Source organism: Pipistrellus hanaki, assembly GCF_964339955.1.
Source record: "Pipistrellus hanaki genome assembly, chromosome: 1".
NCBI lineage: Eukaryota > Metazoa > Chordata > Mammalia > Chiroptera > Vespertilionidae > Pipistrellus > Pipistrellus hanaki.
In genome coordinates this window covers 15,982,734-15,997,857 of record NC_140503.1, presented here as the reverse complement: position 1 = coordinate 15,997,857, position 15,124 = coordinate 15,982,734, and the positions used below count along the sequence as shown (strand labels likewise).

The window sequence follows — 15,124 nt, the reverse complement described above, 5'->3', positions numbered from 1 at the left end:
AATAGGGAAGTCAAGGGACTATTTAAAAGCAGCCCAGCAATAAATGACTCAGAATAAGGGGAAGAGAGCTAATAATAAAGAGCAAGGAACAGAAAGTAGAGCTCTCTGGAGTCATTTGGTACAGACTCAAAATAACTTTACAAGCTTTAACAATCCTTAGGGCATTACTGTATAATAGCATATTTAATGTTCTTACTCTGTATAGCTGTTGAAGATTGGTAAGTAATTGGAACAAACCCTTATTTTTCACTTAAACTCCCTCAGCAGTTTACCCTTGTAAACAAGACAGAGTCCATGTAAACAGGACGAAGTCCATGCTCCTTGGCATGACGTACAGCTGCTTCTGTGATTCCTGTTCACCTGCCCAGTTGTGAACTACTGGTAGGCATTCTACTCTCTGGCCACACCGAAGTGCTTGTGTTTTCTTGCAAACACCACATTCCCTCTTGGTGCTGTCCCTCTACATACTATCTTGCTCCCGCTGCCTGGATACCTCTGCTTTTTACATTCACTCACCACAATTTACCCTTCAAGAACAGGGTGAGCTGCTTCTTTCCTCAGAAATACCTCCTTAAATCCCTCTCCTTCCAACGCCACTTTCTAGGTCAGTGGTCAGCAAACCGCAGCTCTTTGGCCCCTTATGTGTGGCTCTTCCACAAAATACCACGTGTGGGCGCACATGCACAGTGCGATTGAAACTTTGTGGCCCATGCACAGAAGTCGGTTTTTGGCCTGGGCGAGTCTATTTTGAAGAAGTGGTGTTAGAACACTCAAGTGGCCAAAGAGCCGCATGTGGCTGGCGAGCCATGGTTTGCCGACCACTCTTCTGAGTGATTCCTTGACATTCTCATGCTGTGCTATAATAGTCTCCTTATTTGTGCCTCCCTTTCTTGATTAAAAGCTTGTTGAGCTGTATCTTACTCATCTTTGGTATCCCAACGACACGTACTCAATGAATATTTTTGGAACGTATGAGTAAAATTAGTTAGGAACCACCCAGCTGGCCAGAGATACAGATTTTCCTTCTTTTTAAAGTATTATAGCTCATCAATGACTAAGCTGTAAATTCTTTCCCATATTTTTTCCTGTAACCCCCCCCCCCCCGCTTTCAGTCTCATTTCTGCTTACTCTGTCCTTTATGTTCTTGTAAGAATGAATTTATATATTCATTTGAAACATAGTAATATGAGATAGAGGTCATGTGACTTAGCCAAAGTCCGTTTATGAAGTACAAGGCACATTTAATACACTAAAGAATTTAGTGGAAAAATTCTCTATTTCACCACTAAGCCATTTAAGGGATCAATGGTATCAAATGGCACATAAAAGATATTTTGTAATGAACTTTAAAGGACCACTGAATAGGTTTAAAGAACTTTATAGGTTCTTTACATAGTGGGTCATTCACCAATTTCAATATAACCAATCTAAAAAAATGACTTTGACAAACAGTTCCAACTTACGAAAAATAAAAAAGAGCCATTTATCAGATATTTAAGAGCAATCAGCCAAACTAGTCATTTTCATAAAACATTGTGAACTCTGTTTTCAACCACATGTAGATTCAGTTATTGTATTCATTAATAAGACTATTCCATTGAGTATTTGGTCTTAGTGAATAAAAGTAAATCTGAATCATGCAAGTCAGAAAAGTCATGGTCATTCATTAACCAAAAATTCTTCTGCTGCTCAATGTTAGTATTCTTCCATTTAAGTCTTACTTACCAAAATCATGTGGGCTATTAGGTTGCCCCCAAGAGCTCCAAAAGTATAATATACAAGGGCCTGTGAATGAACAAAAGATGCTTAATTGAACATAGGCACATTATTTACTCAATTCAAAATGTCATATAAATTAAAGTTTTAATAATATTACCTTTGCCTGACTTGAATTAACACCAAGTCCAGAGGCGTAGAGAAAGCCAAGAGCCTGAAATAAAATGATAACTGCCTTTGGTGGAAGTTTATTCAAAACAGACATGTTTTATGAACTCTGAAAAGATGAAAGAATCTTTAAATGGGAAACAATTTAAGTTGTTGGAAGTATGTACAACTTGGAATTAAAGAGCCTTAGAAATGCATTCAAGGTTTTACAAATTATACAATGAAATACAACTTTAAACAAGTCAAAATGTTTATCTTGAAAATTAAAGATAACTTAATAACTTATTAACTAGGAAAAAAAAAAGTCTGAACATAAACATGGCTTTTACTTGATCTTAATGAACTATTATAAGAACAGAACAAATCAACACAATGGATAAGAGACTGCCAAGATCCACTATCCCAGGAACACAAAGAGGCAGCCAGAGGTCAAGGTGAAGCAGTCAAGGAAGAAAGGTCACTTTACAAAGCTAGAGCACACCATTTTCTAAAAAAATTCAACCAATCAAAGAAGGCACTAGTAAAGTCCTATCCTTTGCCTTGACAACATTGAAGTATAAGCTAATGTTGAAATAGTCTGAAAACAGACTTCTGTGACTAAGCAAATCTAAAACCTTCAGTAAACCTGAATTATTAAAGGCATCTTATATAATAGAGATAATATGCAAATTGTCACACCCTCATAAGATGGCTGCCTATAACCAGGCTGGCAGGGGATTTAGTGAGGGACGACCAAACGTCTGAACAGCAGGCTGTGTGGGGCAATCAGGTCGGTAGGGGGGGTATAGTTGGGGGTGACCAGGTGGGTGGGGGCAGTTAGGAGTGACCAGTCCAGTGGGGGGTTGCAGTTGGGGGCAACCAGGCCTGCTGGGGGGGGGGAGAAGGAGGGAGAGTAAGGGGTGACCAGGCCAGCAGGGGAGGGGGGAGGGCAGTTAAGGAGCGACCAGGCTAGCAGGGAGGGGGAAATTGAGGGGTGACATGGCCGGCAACGGGGGGTAGTTATAGGTGACCAGGTCAGCAGGGGGGACAGTTAGGGGCGACCAGGCAGGCAGGCAGGTGAGTAATTAGGAGCCAATGATCCAGGATTGTGAGAGGGATGTCCAACTGCTGGTTTAGGCCCGATAACTGGGAATGGGCCTAAACCAGCAATTGGACATTCCCCCAGGGGACTGGAGGGTGCAGGCTGGGCTAAGAGGACCCCCCGCCCCCCATACATGAATTTTGTGCACCAGGCCTCTAGTTTTAAGAGTCTCATGCTCTACAGACTGAGCTAACTGGGCAAGGCCTCTAGTTTTAAATAAATGTGGTGGCACCCTAAATCCTAGTTGTCAACCTTACCATTACTAATAGGGAATCAAACAGATATTTTTTATCAAATGGTGTGATGCAATAGGGAATGCAGAACATCCCCATAATGCAGTCCAGCCAAAAATATTTAACTAGCGTTCATCATAGTCTTTAGCTGTGACAGCCAGTTTATAGGAAATATAGATGATGAAAAAACAAACTATAGAACACTATGCAGAAGTAAATGGATAAACTGAGTGAGGACAATCTGCAGAAAAATGGGCACTCTCTAACACAGAAAGAAAAAAAGAAAGGGGATGGTAATGCTAGAAATAACAACCGAATATAAGGTATAGTCCGGGGTTAGGTTTGGACAAAACTATGATAGTATAAAGGAAATGTTCTGTTCAATACTACTGAATATGCTAAGGGTATTATATGATGTAGAAATTTACTGGCAAAGAAAGGTAAAGATTAACGATTGAAAAGAGCACATTATGGAACAGTAGACAATGACATCTTATTTTAATCAAGAATTTGTATGTATCTATACAGAAAAAAAAGAAAAGGGAAAAAAAAAAGGTCTAGGGGGGTGTGCATGCACTAACATACTACCAATGCTCATGTCTAGTTGTACATATGCATTGTTGACTTTCTTAGCATTTTTAGTTTGTATTTCTAGTTTCTTATAATGGACCTGTACTGCTTCTGTAATATATATATATATTTAAAAACATCAAGATTAATAAGAGTTGGAGCATCGGAACTTTGGAAAGAAATGCACTGGTAATTTAGGTAAAAGCCAATTACCTTTACGTTTCATTCACTACAGATCAAATCTGGAAAACTACAGGCATAATTGTGGCAAGATGCCATAAGTGACCATAAACGTTCTCAGACAAAGGAAAAAGACTAAGAAGTTTGGTAAAATGATCTGCCACAAAATTAATATTCAAAGACATTTTACTTTTATTTAAAATTCATTTCATAAATGAAGGGAGAGAAAGAAAAACATCAATGATAAGAGAGAATCATTGATCAGCTCCCTCCTGCACACCCCACACTGGGGATCGAGCCTGCAACCCAGGCATGTGCCCTGACTGGGAATAGAACCCTGATCTCCTGGTTCATAGGTAGATGCTTAACCACTGGGCAAGATATTTCATTTTTATTTTCAAAAGAAGTTAGGGCACAAAGAGTAAGCTGCTGTTAAAATAAACAAGTGCTGTGTGGGAGGAGACTCTCAGTGCAAGTACACTTACAGCCTGTCCCTTGGGAGAGCCTTCCTCAGTCAGCTTCTCAAACATCTCTTTAGCCGTCTGGAGGTTCTGTGGCAGGTAATCACCAAACAAAAGAGCATACGACACTCTCTCCAGGGCCTTGGTATGGTTCATGCTTGCTGCCTTTTGAAGATACCGATACGCTCTTTAAATGTAAACAATTAAAAACACATTAGCAATAATTTGGACTTTTATTACATTTTTTAACGATCTACTGAAATGCAACATGAATAATTTCCTTATTCTATAGTCATGTTACTTATGCATAGAAAACAAACTGGCTACTTTGTTTTTAAGTAAGGTACCAGTTTTCTCCTAATACCTTGGAATAGTCTAATTACACTAATGGTAATTCCCAAAACTTCCAGAAACATTAACTACACGTGCAGTGAAAGAACTGTAATAATACGGTGTCCCGTAAATAATCCAGTGATAACCATTGCAATTTAAAAAAAATCTTTGCACAGGATATAAGCCAGCTGAAATTAGTGGGGCATAAAATATTAGAAGACAGTCACTTGTTTTACGTTCTTTCCAAGCATAAATTCCTAAATTCTAGTCTTTGTCTGCAAGAATATTATAAAGCAAAAACAAACGAACAACAACAACAACACCTGACAATAACTCCTTTTGTTCGTTTTATGTAATTTTAAATTCTAAATAGCATATGTATCCTTGGTTCTTGGAAACTACAACTTTAGTCCATTATTTCCATTCTGCTCATTGTACATTGGTGGGGTCAGTATTTATTACCCTTTTTTTTCTAACAAGCTAATGTCTGATAAGAATGCCACTGAAGTCCATATATGGTATTAAACTTCTTATAATGCAACTTAACAAAGCCTCTGTTTTGGTGAAACACTTTTTTAAAAAAAACTTCGCTATTTATCTCTATAATGGCCTATCTTAGGGAGGCACCTACTCGCAGTGCTACGTACTCTCTTTTTTGGCTTTTCTTATTGCTTCCATTGAGGATTTTCATCCCAGTCTGGTACATCACTTCTGCTTCCTGCATTTGCCGTCTTTTAGCAGCCTCCTCTTCAGCTAAAAACAAAATGTTAAATGCACTTAAATGGATTTTAATTCTAACCAATTATTTATCAAGCATCAGCGTGTAGTCTGCCTTTTGAGAACACAAACACAATTAGTGATCTTTCCTTCTTTACAAAGCTGACTCCAAAGACACATATTTTAGCTGTGGCCTTTACCTGACAGAAGATAAAACATAAAAAACACACAACTCGTTCACATCATGCAACATCAACCTGCTTTTGGAGGGTACTTTTCTGCTAGTAATTCTAAAACTTTTAATATAATTTGACTGAAATTTCAGTAGCAAATTATGATCATGTGCCAAGTCAGCTAAAATGAGAAGGACAGAGGATTATTAAAAAACAATAGTCAGCCCTTGCTGGTTTGGCTCAACAGATAGATAGAACGTCAGCCTTGCCGAAACCAGTTTGGCTCAGTGGATAGAGCGTCAGCCTGCGGACTGAAGGGTCCCAGGTTTGATTCCGGTCAAGGGCATGTACCTTGGTTGTGGGCACGTCCTCAGTGTGGGGTGTGCAGGAGGCAGCTGATTGATGATTCTCTCATCGATGTTTCTAACTCTCTATCCCTCTCTCTTCCTCTGTAAAAAATCAATAAAATATATTTTTTTTAAAAAAAAGAACGTCAGCCTACAGACTAAAGGGTCCCATGTTCAATTCTGGTTAATGGCACATGCCTAAGTTATGGGCTCGATCCCCAGTAGGGAATGTGCAGGAGGCAGCCAATCAATTATTCTCTCGCATCATTGATGCTTCTCTCTTTCCCTCTCCCTTCCTCTCTAAAATCGATGATTAAAAAAAAAAAAAAATAAAGTCAGAAAAAATACCATTTTAGTTAAAGGACACTTTTAAAAAATTAATATACTTTTATTGATTTCAGAGAAGGGAGAGGGAAAGAGATGGAAACATCAATGATGAGAGAGAATCATTCATCAGCTGCCTCCCCACCTGCCCCCTCCTGTGGATGAAGCCAAAACAACCGAGCACGTGCCTTTAACGGTAGTCGAACCCAGGACCCTTCAGTCTACAGGCCGATGCTCTATCCACTGAGCCAAACTAGCTAGGGGCACTCAAAGGACACTTTATTTTTTTAATATATTTTATTGATTACAGAGAGGAAGGAAGAGAGAGAGAGAGAGAGTTAGAAACATCGATCAGCTGCCTCCTGCACACCCCCCACTGGGGATGTGCCCGTAACCAAGGTACAGGCCTTTCACCTGAATCAAACTCAGAACATCTCAGTCTGCAGACTGATGCTCTATGCACTGAACAAACCAGTTTTGGCTCAAAGGACACTTTAAAAGCCTCACCTGAAATACTGTGTATCTTTATAAGGGTAAAGTATTTGATTAATTATATAATAAAAAATTTGTAAAATAATTGATTTTTATTAAATGTAGTTCTTGATTGAAGTTCAAGCTCTATTTTTTCCTTATTCACCAATACTTAAAATCACAGAATTGTTATAGATTTCTCAAAAATTATTTTGCTACTGTAATATAGTATTGTATCAGTATTGTATCTCATTAAGAGATATCTGAATATTTCATTAGGACCAATATTCACAGAAACAGGAGTTCTTATATATAAAGATCTGATTTTATTATACCAAAGTTCCTAATCATACTGGCCTACACACAAGATGGGCTATATTTGATGTTATCTTCTAGGAGTGCCTAATTATCTATCAGAGCCATTATTTTGAAAGTGTTATTTGAAATCAAAGGAGATATGTTTAAGATTTCCTGTTGTTCTGCTGAAACTGGTTTGGCTCAGTGGATGGAGCGTCGGTCTGCGGACTGAGGGGTCCCATGTTCGATTCCGGTCAAGGGTATGTGCATTGGTTGCGGGCACATCCCCAGTGGGGGGTGTGCGGGAGGCAGCTGGTCGATGTTTCTCTCTCATTGATGTTTCTGGCTCTCTATCCCTTTCCCTTCCTCTCTGTAAAAAAATCAATAAAATATATTTTTAAAAGAAGAAAAAGATTTTCTGTTGTTCTTTATTAGTTACAAAGTTTTTCCTGAAAAAATACCTTTAGAGGTCAGCCCCCTTATACTGACATTAACATGCAGGAAAGTGAAACATACATGATTTTTCAAATGCTACTAAGCATAGCACATATTACTCCAAGTGTTTTTAAAGATTTTCAAAAATATATATTTTTGTTGATTTCAGAGAGGAAGGGAGAGAGTAAATAGATACATCAATGAGAGAGAATCACCAATTGGCTGCCTCCTCCTCCCCCTGGAAGTCAAGCCCACAATCCAGGCATGTGCCCCTAACCAGAATTGAAGCCACGACACCCCCAGTACACAGGCCAATACTCCATCCACTGAGCCAAAATGGCCAGGGCTAAAAGATTTTAAAAAAAAATTGATTTGAGAAAAAGAGAAGAAGGTGGAGGTGGGAGAGAGACAGAGAAACATCGATACAAGAAAATAGATGAACTGCCTCCTGAATGTCCCCTACAGGGTATTGAGCCTGTAATCCATGCATGTGCCTTGACCTGGAATCTAACTGCAACCTTTCAGTGCAGAGGAAAGGACGCTCAATCAAGTAAGTCACAAAGGCCAGGGCTCAAAATGTTTTTTAAAAGTTATTATTTTTCTTCTAACCACTGTTTTAAAAAAATATATATTTTTAAAATTTATTTCAGAGAGAAAGGGAGGAACATCAATGATGAGAGAGAATCATTGATTGGCTTGCTGCCTCCACGTCCCCACTGGGGATAGAGCCAGCAATCCAGGCATGTGCCCTGACTGGAAATCAAATCATGACCTCATGGCTCACAGGTCAATGATCAACCATTCAGCCACACAAGGTAGGCTCTTCCTTATCACTCTTAACCTTCTCCATAATGCTGTTTCCTTTACTATTAAAAAGTGTTTTACATTTATTAAATTAGCAGCCTGCCTGAGGGTTTGCAGAACAACTTGTGCACACCAACAGAAAGCCCTCTCTAAATAAGACAGTGTGATAAGTTGCCTGAGTGACAGGTTGGAAATAAATACACTGCATGCTTCCTGTGCTAAATTCTGTTCTTTAAGGCTATAACCATATTACTAACATGGTTGACAGACCATGTCTGTCAAGGGCGGAAAAAGATGGCTCACAGAGGCCTTAAAGATGTTTTTCAAGACATGGAGCAACAGGAAATTCCTCCTACAAATCAATACTTACTTTCACAAAAGCCCCACTTTTCATCTGCCTTGTAGTCATAGGTTGTAGCACACCATAGTCTGCCATCTTTCCTCCCATCTGACGTGCACTCATCATATTCCTTATCCAGGAAAAGAAAAGGGAAGTGGCAGGGCTCTCCATGTGCTGTGCCTTCAATGGCGGTCAAAGCTGGAAAGATAAGAAGAAAAATTGAAACATGAACAGCACCTGTGGTATTCATGGATTCAACACCGTCAATTTCAGCTACTAGTATTTAAAGATGAAGATACATGATTTGGAATGGGGAATATACAAAAAGTCAGCGCTAATCCTATTTAGGGGTGACTTGAAGGTGAGTCAACTTAGTGAGCATGAATAGCTGACTACCCAGCTCTGTAAATAGCTTCAATAACATTAGAATGCAGTCTACTGTCCAACTTCTGTCCAACTAGTGAGCAAAAAATGAGGCAAATGCAACTGAATCAATTCCACTGCTTGGCACAACTCTTCTATTTTCCAAGTCAATTTCTCCAATAATATAAATACTAGGAAAATGATCCCTCAACATTTTACTAGAGCACTTATAATACATATTGAGTTTCTTTCTTTACAATACTCTCAGGGGTGTTCAAACTTTTTAAAGTGGGGGCCAGATCACGGTCCCTCAGAGAGCTGGAGGGCCGGACTATATGAACTACTAATTCCTAATGCAACACCTTGGCTGCGCTCACTGCCCAAAAAACCTGGCGGGCAGGATCAGACTCCCCTGGGGGCTGCATGTGGCCCGTGGGCCGTAGTTTGAAGACCCCTGCGTCTAGCTCCTACTAGACTTAGAGTTTAAGGGTGGAGACCCAATCTTTAATTTGTTCCATAAGTGCTGAGGATCTCCTAGGTGCCAGGAATGAGGTGGAGCAGAGGTCTCTGCTCTATAGAACTTACTGCCTCACAAGGAAGACAGGCATTAAACAAAAGTGTGATCGATGTTATGGAAAGGAAAGCCTCCCCTCGCCAGAACTAAAGCTTACAATGAACCTCCCAGAGCAGCGGTCGCCAACCTTTCTGACCTCACGGACCACCAGTGGTCCTCGAACCAGCGGTTGCTGTCCCAGAGGGAGTGGTTGAAAGGCTGCAGGGTGAGGTGGGGAAAAATAGTACAGACAGAGGGAACAGGTATGATAAGAAAAGAAAATAAGCATGGTACATTAGACAAAATAAAAAGAGTTCAGGAAACTGGGACATGCACGGTGAGTGACAAAGTAGATGAGAGAAGCAGCTAAAGAAGCACGAAGAAGCCAAGGTCCTGACTAATCTTACTGAAGAGTTTGAACTTCATCCTGAGAACAGTGGAACTCACATAAGAGTTTTAAGTAGGAGTGACATGCTCATTTTGCTAAAAGGGTGGACAATGGAATGGAGGGAGGGTTGGATAAGGTGACCAGTCCAAAGGTTGTGACAATCGTCTAACCCAGAGGTAATGGGAGCCTGAAGAGGATCATGGAATGAAAGAAGTGGGAATACTGAAGTGATGCTAAGGAAATAGATATGGTACTACCTAGTGACTGACTAGATGCACAGAGGAGAGGAGGCAAGGAAGCTCCCAGGTGTAGGGCTTTAGGAAGGGAGCAGAAGGTTGTCCTTACTAAGATAAGAGGTTCCCGCTCCCTAACTGCTCAAAGTGACTCACTGTATCTAAACTGTTTGGAAAAACAATGTGGTTTATGCTCAACATCTGTTTTCCTTCTCAAGTCTGTAATTTTGGTACATGCTAGACAGAGAGTGATTACATGATTAGTCTCCATTAAACACTCCAAGGGCTGGGTCACTGATGAGCCTCTGGAAGGGAACATTTCCTGTGCTGTCACTTGTGCCACGGCACTTTGCTGGGTCCAAAGGCTCTCTCTCCCTGGAAACTTGCATCTGGCTTCCTTTGGACCTCGCCCCATTGTGACTTTGCTTTGTATTCTTTCACTATAGTAAATCACAGCCGTGAGTACAACTATATGCTGAGTCTTCCCAGCAAATCACTGAACCTAGGGGTGGTCTTGGGGACCCCCAACATTAGTTGACCCTGACTCACTGAAATCCAGTGCGAGCGGTTTGGGAAAGGAAGGATAAGGGCAGGGTATGATGAATTTCGGGTTCCCGGTGAGTATGGAGTCACCTCGGAATGCAGCAGCAGCGGAGTGCTGTGTGTGTGAGAGGGAGAAGTAACTTGTGGAACTTGAGAACAGATCCAGCTCCAGGAGAGCAGGCTCACTGGGCCCCCAGCTGCTCTGGGCCATCCTGGTTAAAGTGGTGATGCCTTTGGGTTTGTTCTCTTCTTGAATAGGAGAAAGGACCACCCACTTCCCGCCAAATTTCCAAAGGTGAAAGGTCAAAATGTTAAAACCAGGGGTGGGGAGTAGTGGTGAGGGGAAGGGAGTTAAATTAGGTCCTAGGGCTGGAGCCAAATTTTAGATACACCAGAAAAAAAGGGGAGGGAGGTAACATTCCAGCAGTTTTCTCCCAGTCTCCCTGCAGCTGCAGCAGTTTTCCCTACTGTCCTTCCTCCCCTGCATTCCAGCCCAATCTTCCCTGGCTGCTGTGATACTAACTAACACAGCAAGTGTTAAAGTTTTAAGTAAATTTGCAATGATGGGGGAGAAAGGGGGGAAATTACAGTGGCTCTGTATTTTGTGGCCATTACATTTGAATGTATAGTAAAAATTGATAGAAAATGTTAAATGTTTGTAATCCCATATATGCCAGAGGAATAATCCTGATCAGGGAAAGCTGCACAGAAAAATGTGTCGGGGACACAGCTTCCATGCTTTTGCTACTACTGGGTGGGTTGTAACTTAAACTCTATGAGTATTGGGAGCAGGATAAGTTTCTGTAACTGAGGAGGAGCAGATTTGCTAGCCCCAAATATGCCTTTTTGAGATATAATTTAAGCTGATTATTTTTTTTAAATTTTTTTTATTGATTTTTTACAGAGAGGAAGGGAGAAGGATAGAGAGTTAGAAACATCGATGAGAGAGGAACATCGATCAGTTGCCTCCTGCACACCCTCCACTGGGGATGTGCCCAAAACCAAGGTACATGCCCTTGACTGGAACAGAATCTGGGACCCTTCAGTCTGAAGGCCAACGCTCTATCCACTGAGCCAAACCAGTCAGGGTGAGCTGGTTATTTTTAAGAAACAAAAAGACTCAAGAAGAGCCTTTTAACCTCCTCCTACTCCTTACCTGCCTAAAGGAATTGAGATTTAAAAATTCCTGCTGCAGGAATTTCTAGAAGATCACCTTAGCGTAATAAGAACCAAGTGAGGCAGACAGGGAGAAACCCGGCCAAGTCTGCTAGACTCCCCTCCCTGCCCCACTATTTCTGGGTGGCCCTGCAAGAATTTGTTCACCAAAATACTTGCTCCTTTCCACCTACCTGTGAATTGCCTATATTCCCTTTGAATTCCAAACTACTATTCTAGCCCCCCTTCTCTTTAGCTCAAAATGATATGTAAGTCTCAACTGCTCCCTTTGTCCATCCTTCCCAGATTCTTACAAAACCCCATATGTACATAAATAATAAATGTGATTATTTTCTCCTATTGATCTGTCTCATCTCAATTTGACTAGACCAGCCAGAATAATGAGGAAAAAGAGGGGACATTTCCACTCTCCCACACAATGGATATGGACTTCTGCTTATTGGAGCCTCTGGCAAGAGGGACACATGAAGAAAGAGAGGTGATCCACAGATGGAAATACACGTTTGAAGTTCTAAAAAGCAGATTTAGTTTGCGAGTGAGTGCTTGTGAAGGCAGAAGTCTGAATCTTAGAGACAGATGTACAGGTTTGTGAGTGGATCATTTTGGACTCAAAGAAAGACCCGGCTAAAGGGTGGAGGAAAGAAATTGCCACGGGGACTTCTGGCCCTGCACTATCTTGCTTTGGTGCTGCCGTAGAAAAGCCTCTGGCTTTTAACAGAATCCTGAACTTACAGATCCTCAGTGCCTGGGCTTGATTCTAAGCTACAAGCTGATACTGTCTGGGCTTGAGTCTAAGGTGCAACCAGAGGTCTTCAAACTACGGCCCGCGGGCCACATGCGGCCCGCAGAGGAGCCTGATCTGGCCCGCCAGGTTTTTTGGGCAGTGAGCGCAGCCGAGGTGTTACAGTAGGAATTAGTAGTTCTTATAGTCCGGCCCTCCAGCTCTGAGGGACCGTTATCTGGCCCCCACTTTAAAAAGCTTGAGGACCCCTGGTGCAAGCTGATACTGTCTGGTAGGCTTCCAGCCTCGGCGTGAGTGGAACTGAAAGCAGGTCTGGGCTCGATAAACAGAACTCAGGCAGTGAGTGACCTCTGCACATTAGGTCCCCTCTCTGTGGGGCCTACACCGAGAGGAAATCAAGAATGCTGGGCTAAACTGTCTGAGCCACATACAAATGTCCACAGGAAAGGGTGTGCTTTTGGCTGGGACCATTTGAAATCAAGCTGCTGACCAGCTGTATGATCCGACAGAGACTGACTTAACCTGTGACCTGCCCAAAGCTGCAAGCTGGGAGAGGATGCCTCTCAGGGGCTGTGACCCTCCACTCACTGGTGACAGGATGAAAAGGCTCCTAACCCCCTCGGGAACATGTCTCACTGTGGGGTGGAGGGGTCCTTGTGTCTGGCTCTCCTGGTGAGCTGCTGTTTGCAACAATCAGCTGATTACCTGACTCTGCTGCCCTCACCTTTCCCCTAGTGGACTCACCTTAGTGCAATTGGATTATTCAATGCAGCTCGCCTCAGAAAGGGCTTGACCTACTTGGCCAGTGTAGCTCAGTGGATGAGCACTGACCCATGCACCAGGAGGTCCCAGTTTGATTACCAGACAGGGCCCATGTCTGGGTTGCAGGATCGATCCCCAGTGCGGGGCATGCAGGAGGCAGCTGATCAATTCTCTCTCATCATTGATGTTTCTATCCCTCTCTCCCTCTTCCTTTCTCTCTATGAAAAATATATTTCAATAAAAACATATTTCAAAGAGGGTTTGACCTTTTCTAGGCTGCTCACTGGATAAGGGGAAGGAGGTTACGTAAGCTGATATTGAACTTTTTTTAAAAATTCAGGATTCTGTCTTGAACAATTCCTGAACGTGATGTCTTTCTAGTTAAGTTGTATAGAAATGTTTTTCTGTGAAGGTGTTTGGTCCCTCTTGCACACTACCCCTCCAGATGAAAGGTCTGGTGAGAGTAGGGGATGATTGTGAAAAAAACATAAAGTTATGATTACTGAATGGAAACAATGATTTGGCAACAACCAAAGAAAATAAACCTAAACCTCTGCACCTGGAGAAGCACAAGAGAGGGGAGACGGTATTATGATCTTTGTTTTTCAAAACTTTTTCTGGGAACTCCTCCCTCTCCCTGAAGGAAAGCTCCTGTGCACCTTTCCCAGCTGTGGAGAGTGCTCTGCGTTCCGCCTGCAGAGCCCGTGATCGCGTGCCGCAGGGCTGACTACAAGGCGGGCGGCAGGAGGTGGCCCGGCCCCTGCACTCGCCAAACGGAAACCTCCCGATGTGGTCCACAGTCCTGAGATGTATGAACTGGTGTCCTGGACAACAAAACCTTTTGGAACTGGCTGGCGGTCTCTCTGAAACCAAGGACTAAATTATTTGTACTGGAAACCCTAGGAAAAGACACCAAGGATGGGAGGCCACACTGCACTGCCTGAAGTGTGTCCTGCTTGTGTGTCCCAACTAATTTGCTTACTAATTCGTTTCCAGCGTTACCCCAGGGCCCTCTGGGACAGTGCTTCTGTACGTGCACCCTGACCACCACGACACCACCGAAGCCCCGGGAGGCTTTCCGGTCGGCTTCACCTTACAGCCAGAGCTGAGCTAGGCCTGAACGGACGCTTAGGGCCAGGTAAAAAGGTTAACACAGAAACTTGAGGAAGCCATCTTTATGATCAGTGGCATTTGTTAACTGGCTAAGTCCAGGACTTGGAAGGGCATAACTGAAGTTATTACTGCAGGTCGGCCTCGCTCTGCTTTCTGGGTCTTATTGATAATGACTTTGCTGTGAAGACAACTTGGCCAATGGCCACACCACGGGGGCTGACTGTGAAGAGAAGACCTGACACAGCAGGCCTAGACTTCCCATCTTGAAGAGGCCTGCTTACAAGGCTGGCCCTTGGCTGGTGTCTGGGAGCTTAGATTTCTGAAGGACTCCCACTGCCCTAACAGCTCACCCAAACGATACAAACGATGTGATTTACACTGAGCACCTGCTTTGCTTCTGGGGGTCTGACAATTGGTATATAGGTACTAAACACAGAGTGCCTATGTGACCAGCCCCTAATAAGAACTCCAAGTACTTGGTCTCTAACAAGCTTTCCTGGCAAACAACATTTCAGCTGGGTTGTCACCTGTTGCTGGGGAAATTAGCATGTACTGTGACTCCCCTCGCAGAGGCCCCTAAGCCTGTGTCTGGTTTCCCCAG

General features: G+C 42.5%; 1 protein-coding gene across 1 annotated transcript in view; it reads right to left on the bottom strand.

The window, feature by feature from the left end:
• Positions 1 to 15,124, bottom strand: part of SEL1L (SEL1L adaptor subunit of SYVN1 ubiquitin ligase) — a 55,207-nt gene that overhangs the window by 27,298 nt on the left and 12,785 nt on the right. The window contains exons 4-8 of the mRNA XM_084891546.1: positions 8,681 to 8,848; positions 5,390 to 5,495; positions 4,434 to 4,596; positions 1,877 to 1,930; positions 1,726 to 1,785 (exon numbers count right to left, since the gene is read on the bottom strand). Of these exons, the coding sequence (XP_084747672.1) occupies positions 1,726 to 1,785; positions 1,877 to 1,930; positions 4,434 to 4,596; positions 5,390 to 5,495; positions 8,681 to 8,848 (551 nt within the window). The remainder of the gene's footprint in view (positions 1 to 1,725; positions 1,786 to 1,876; positions 1,931 to 4,433; positions 4,597 to 5,389; positions 5,496 to 8,680; positions 8,849 to 15,124) is intronic.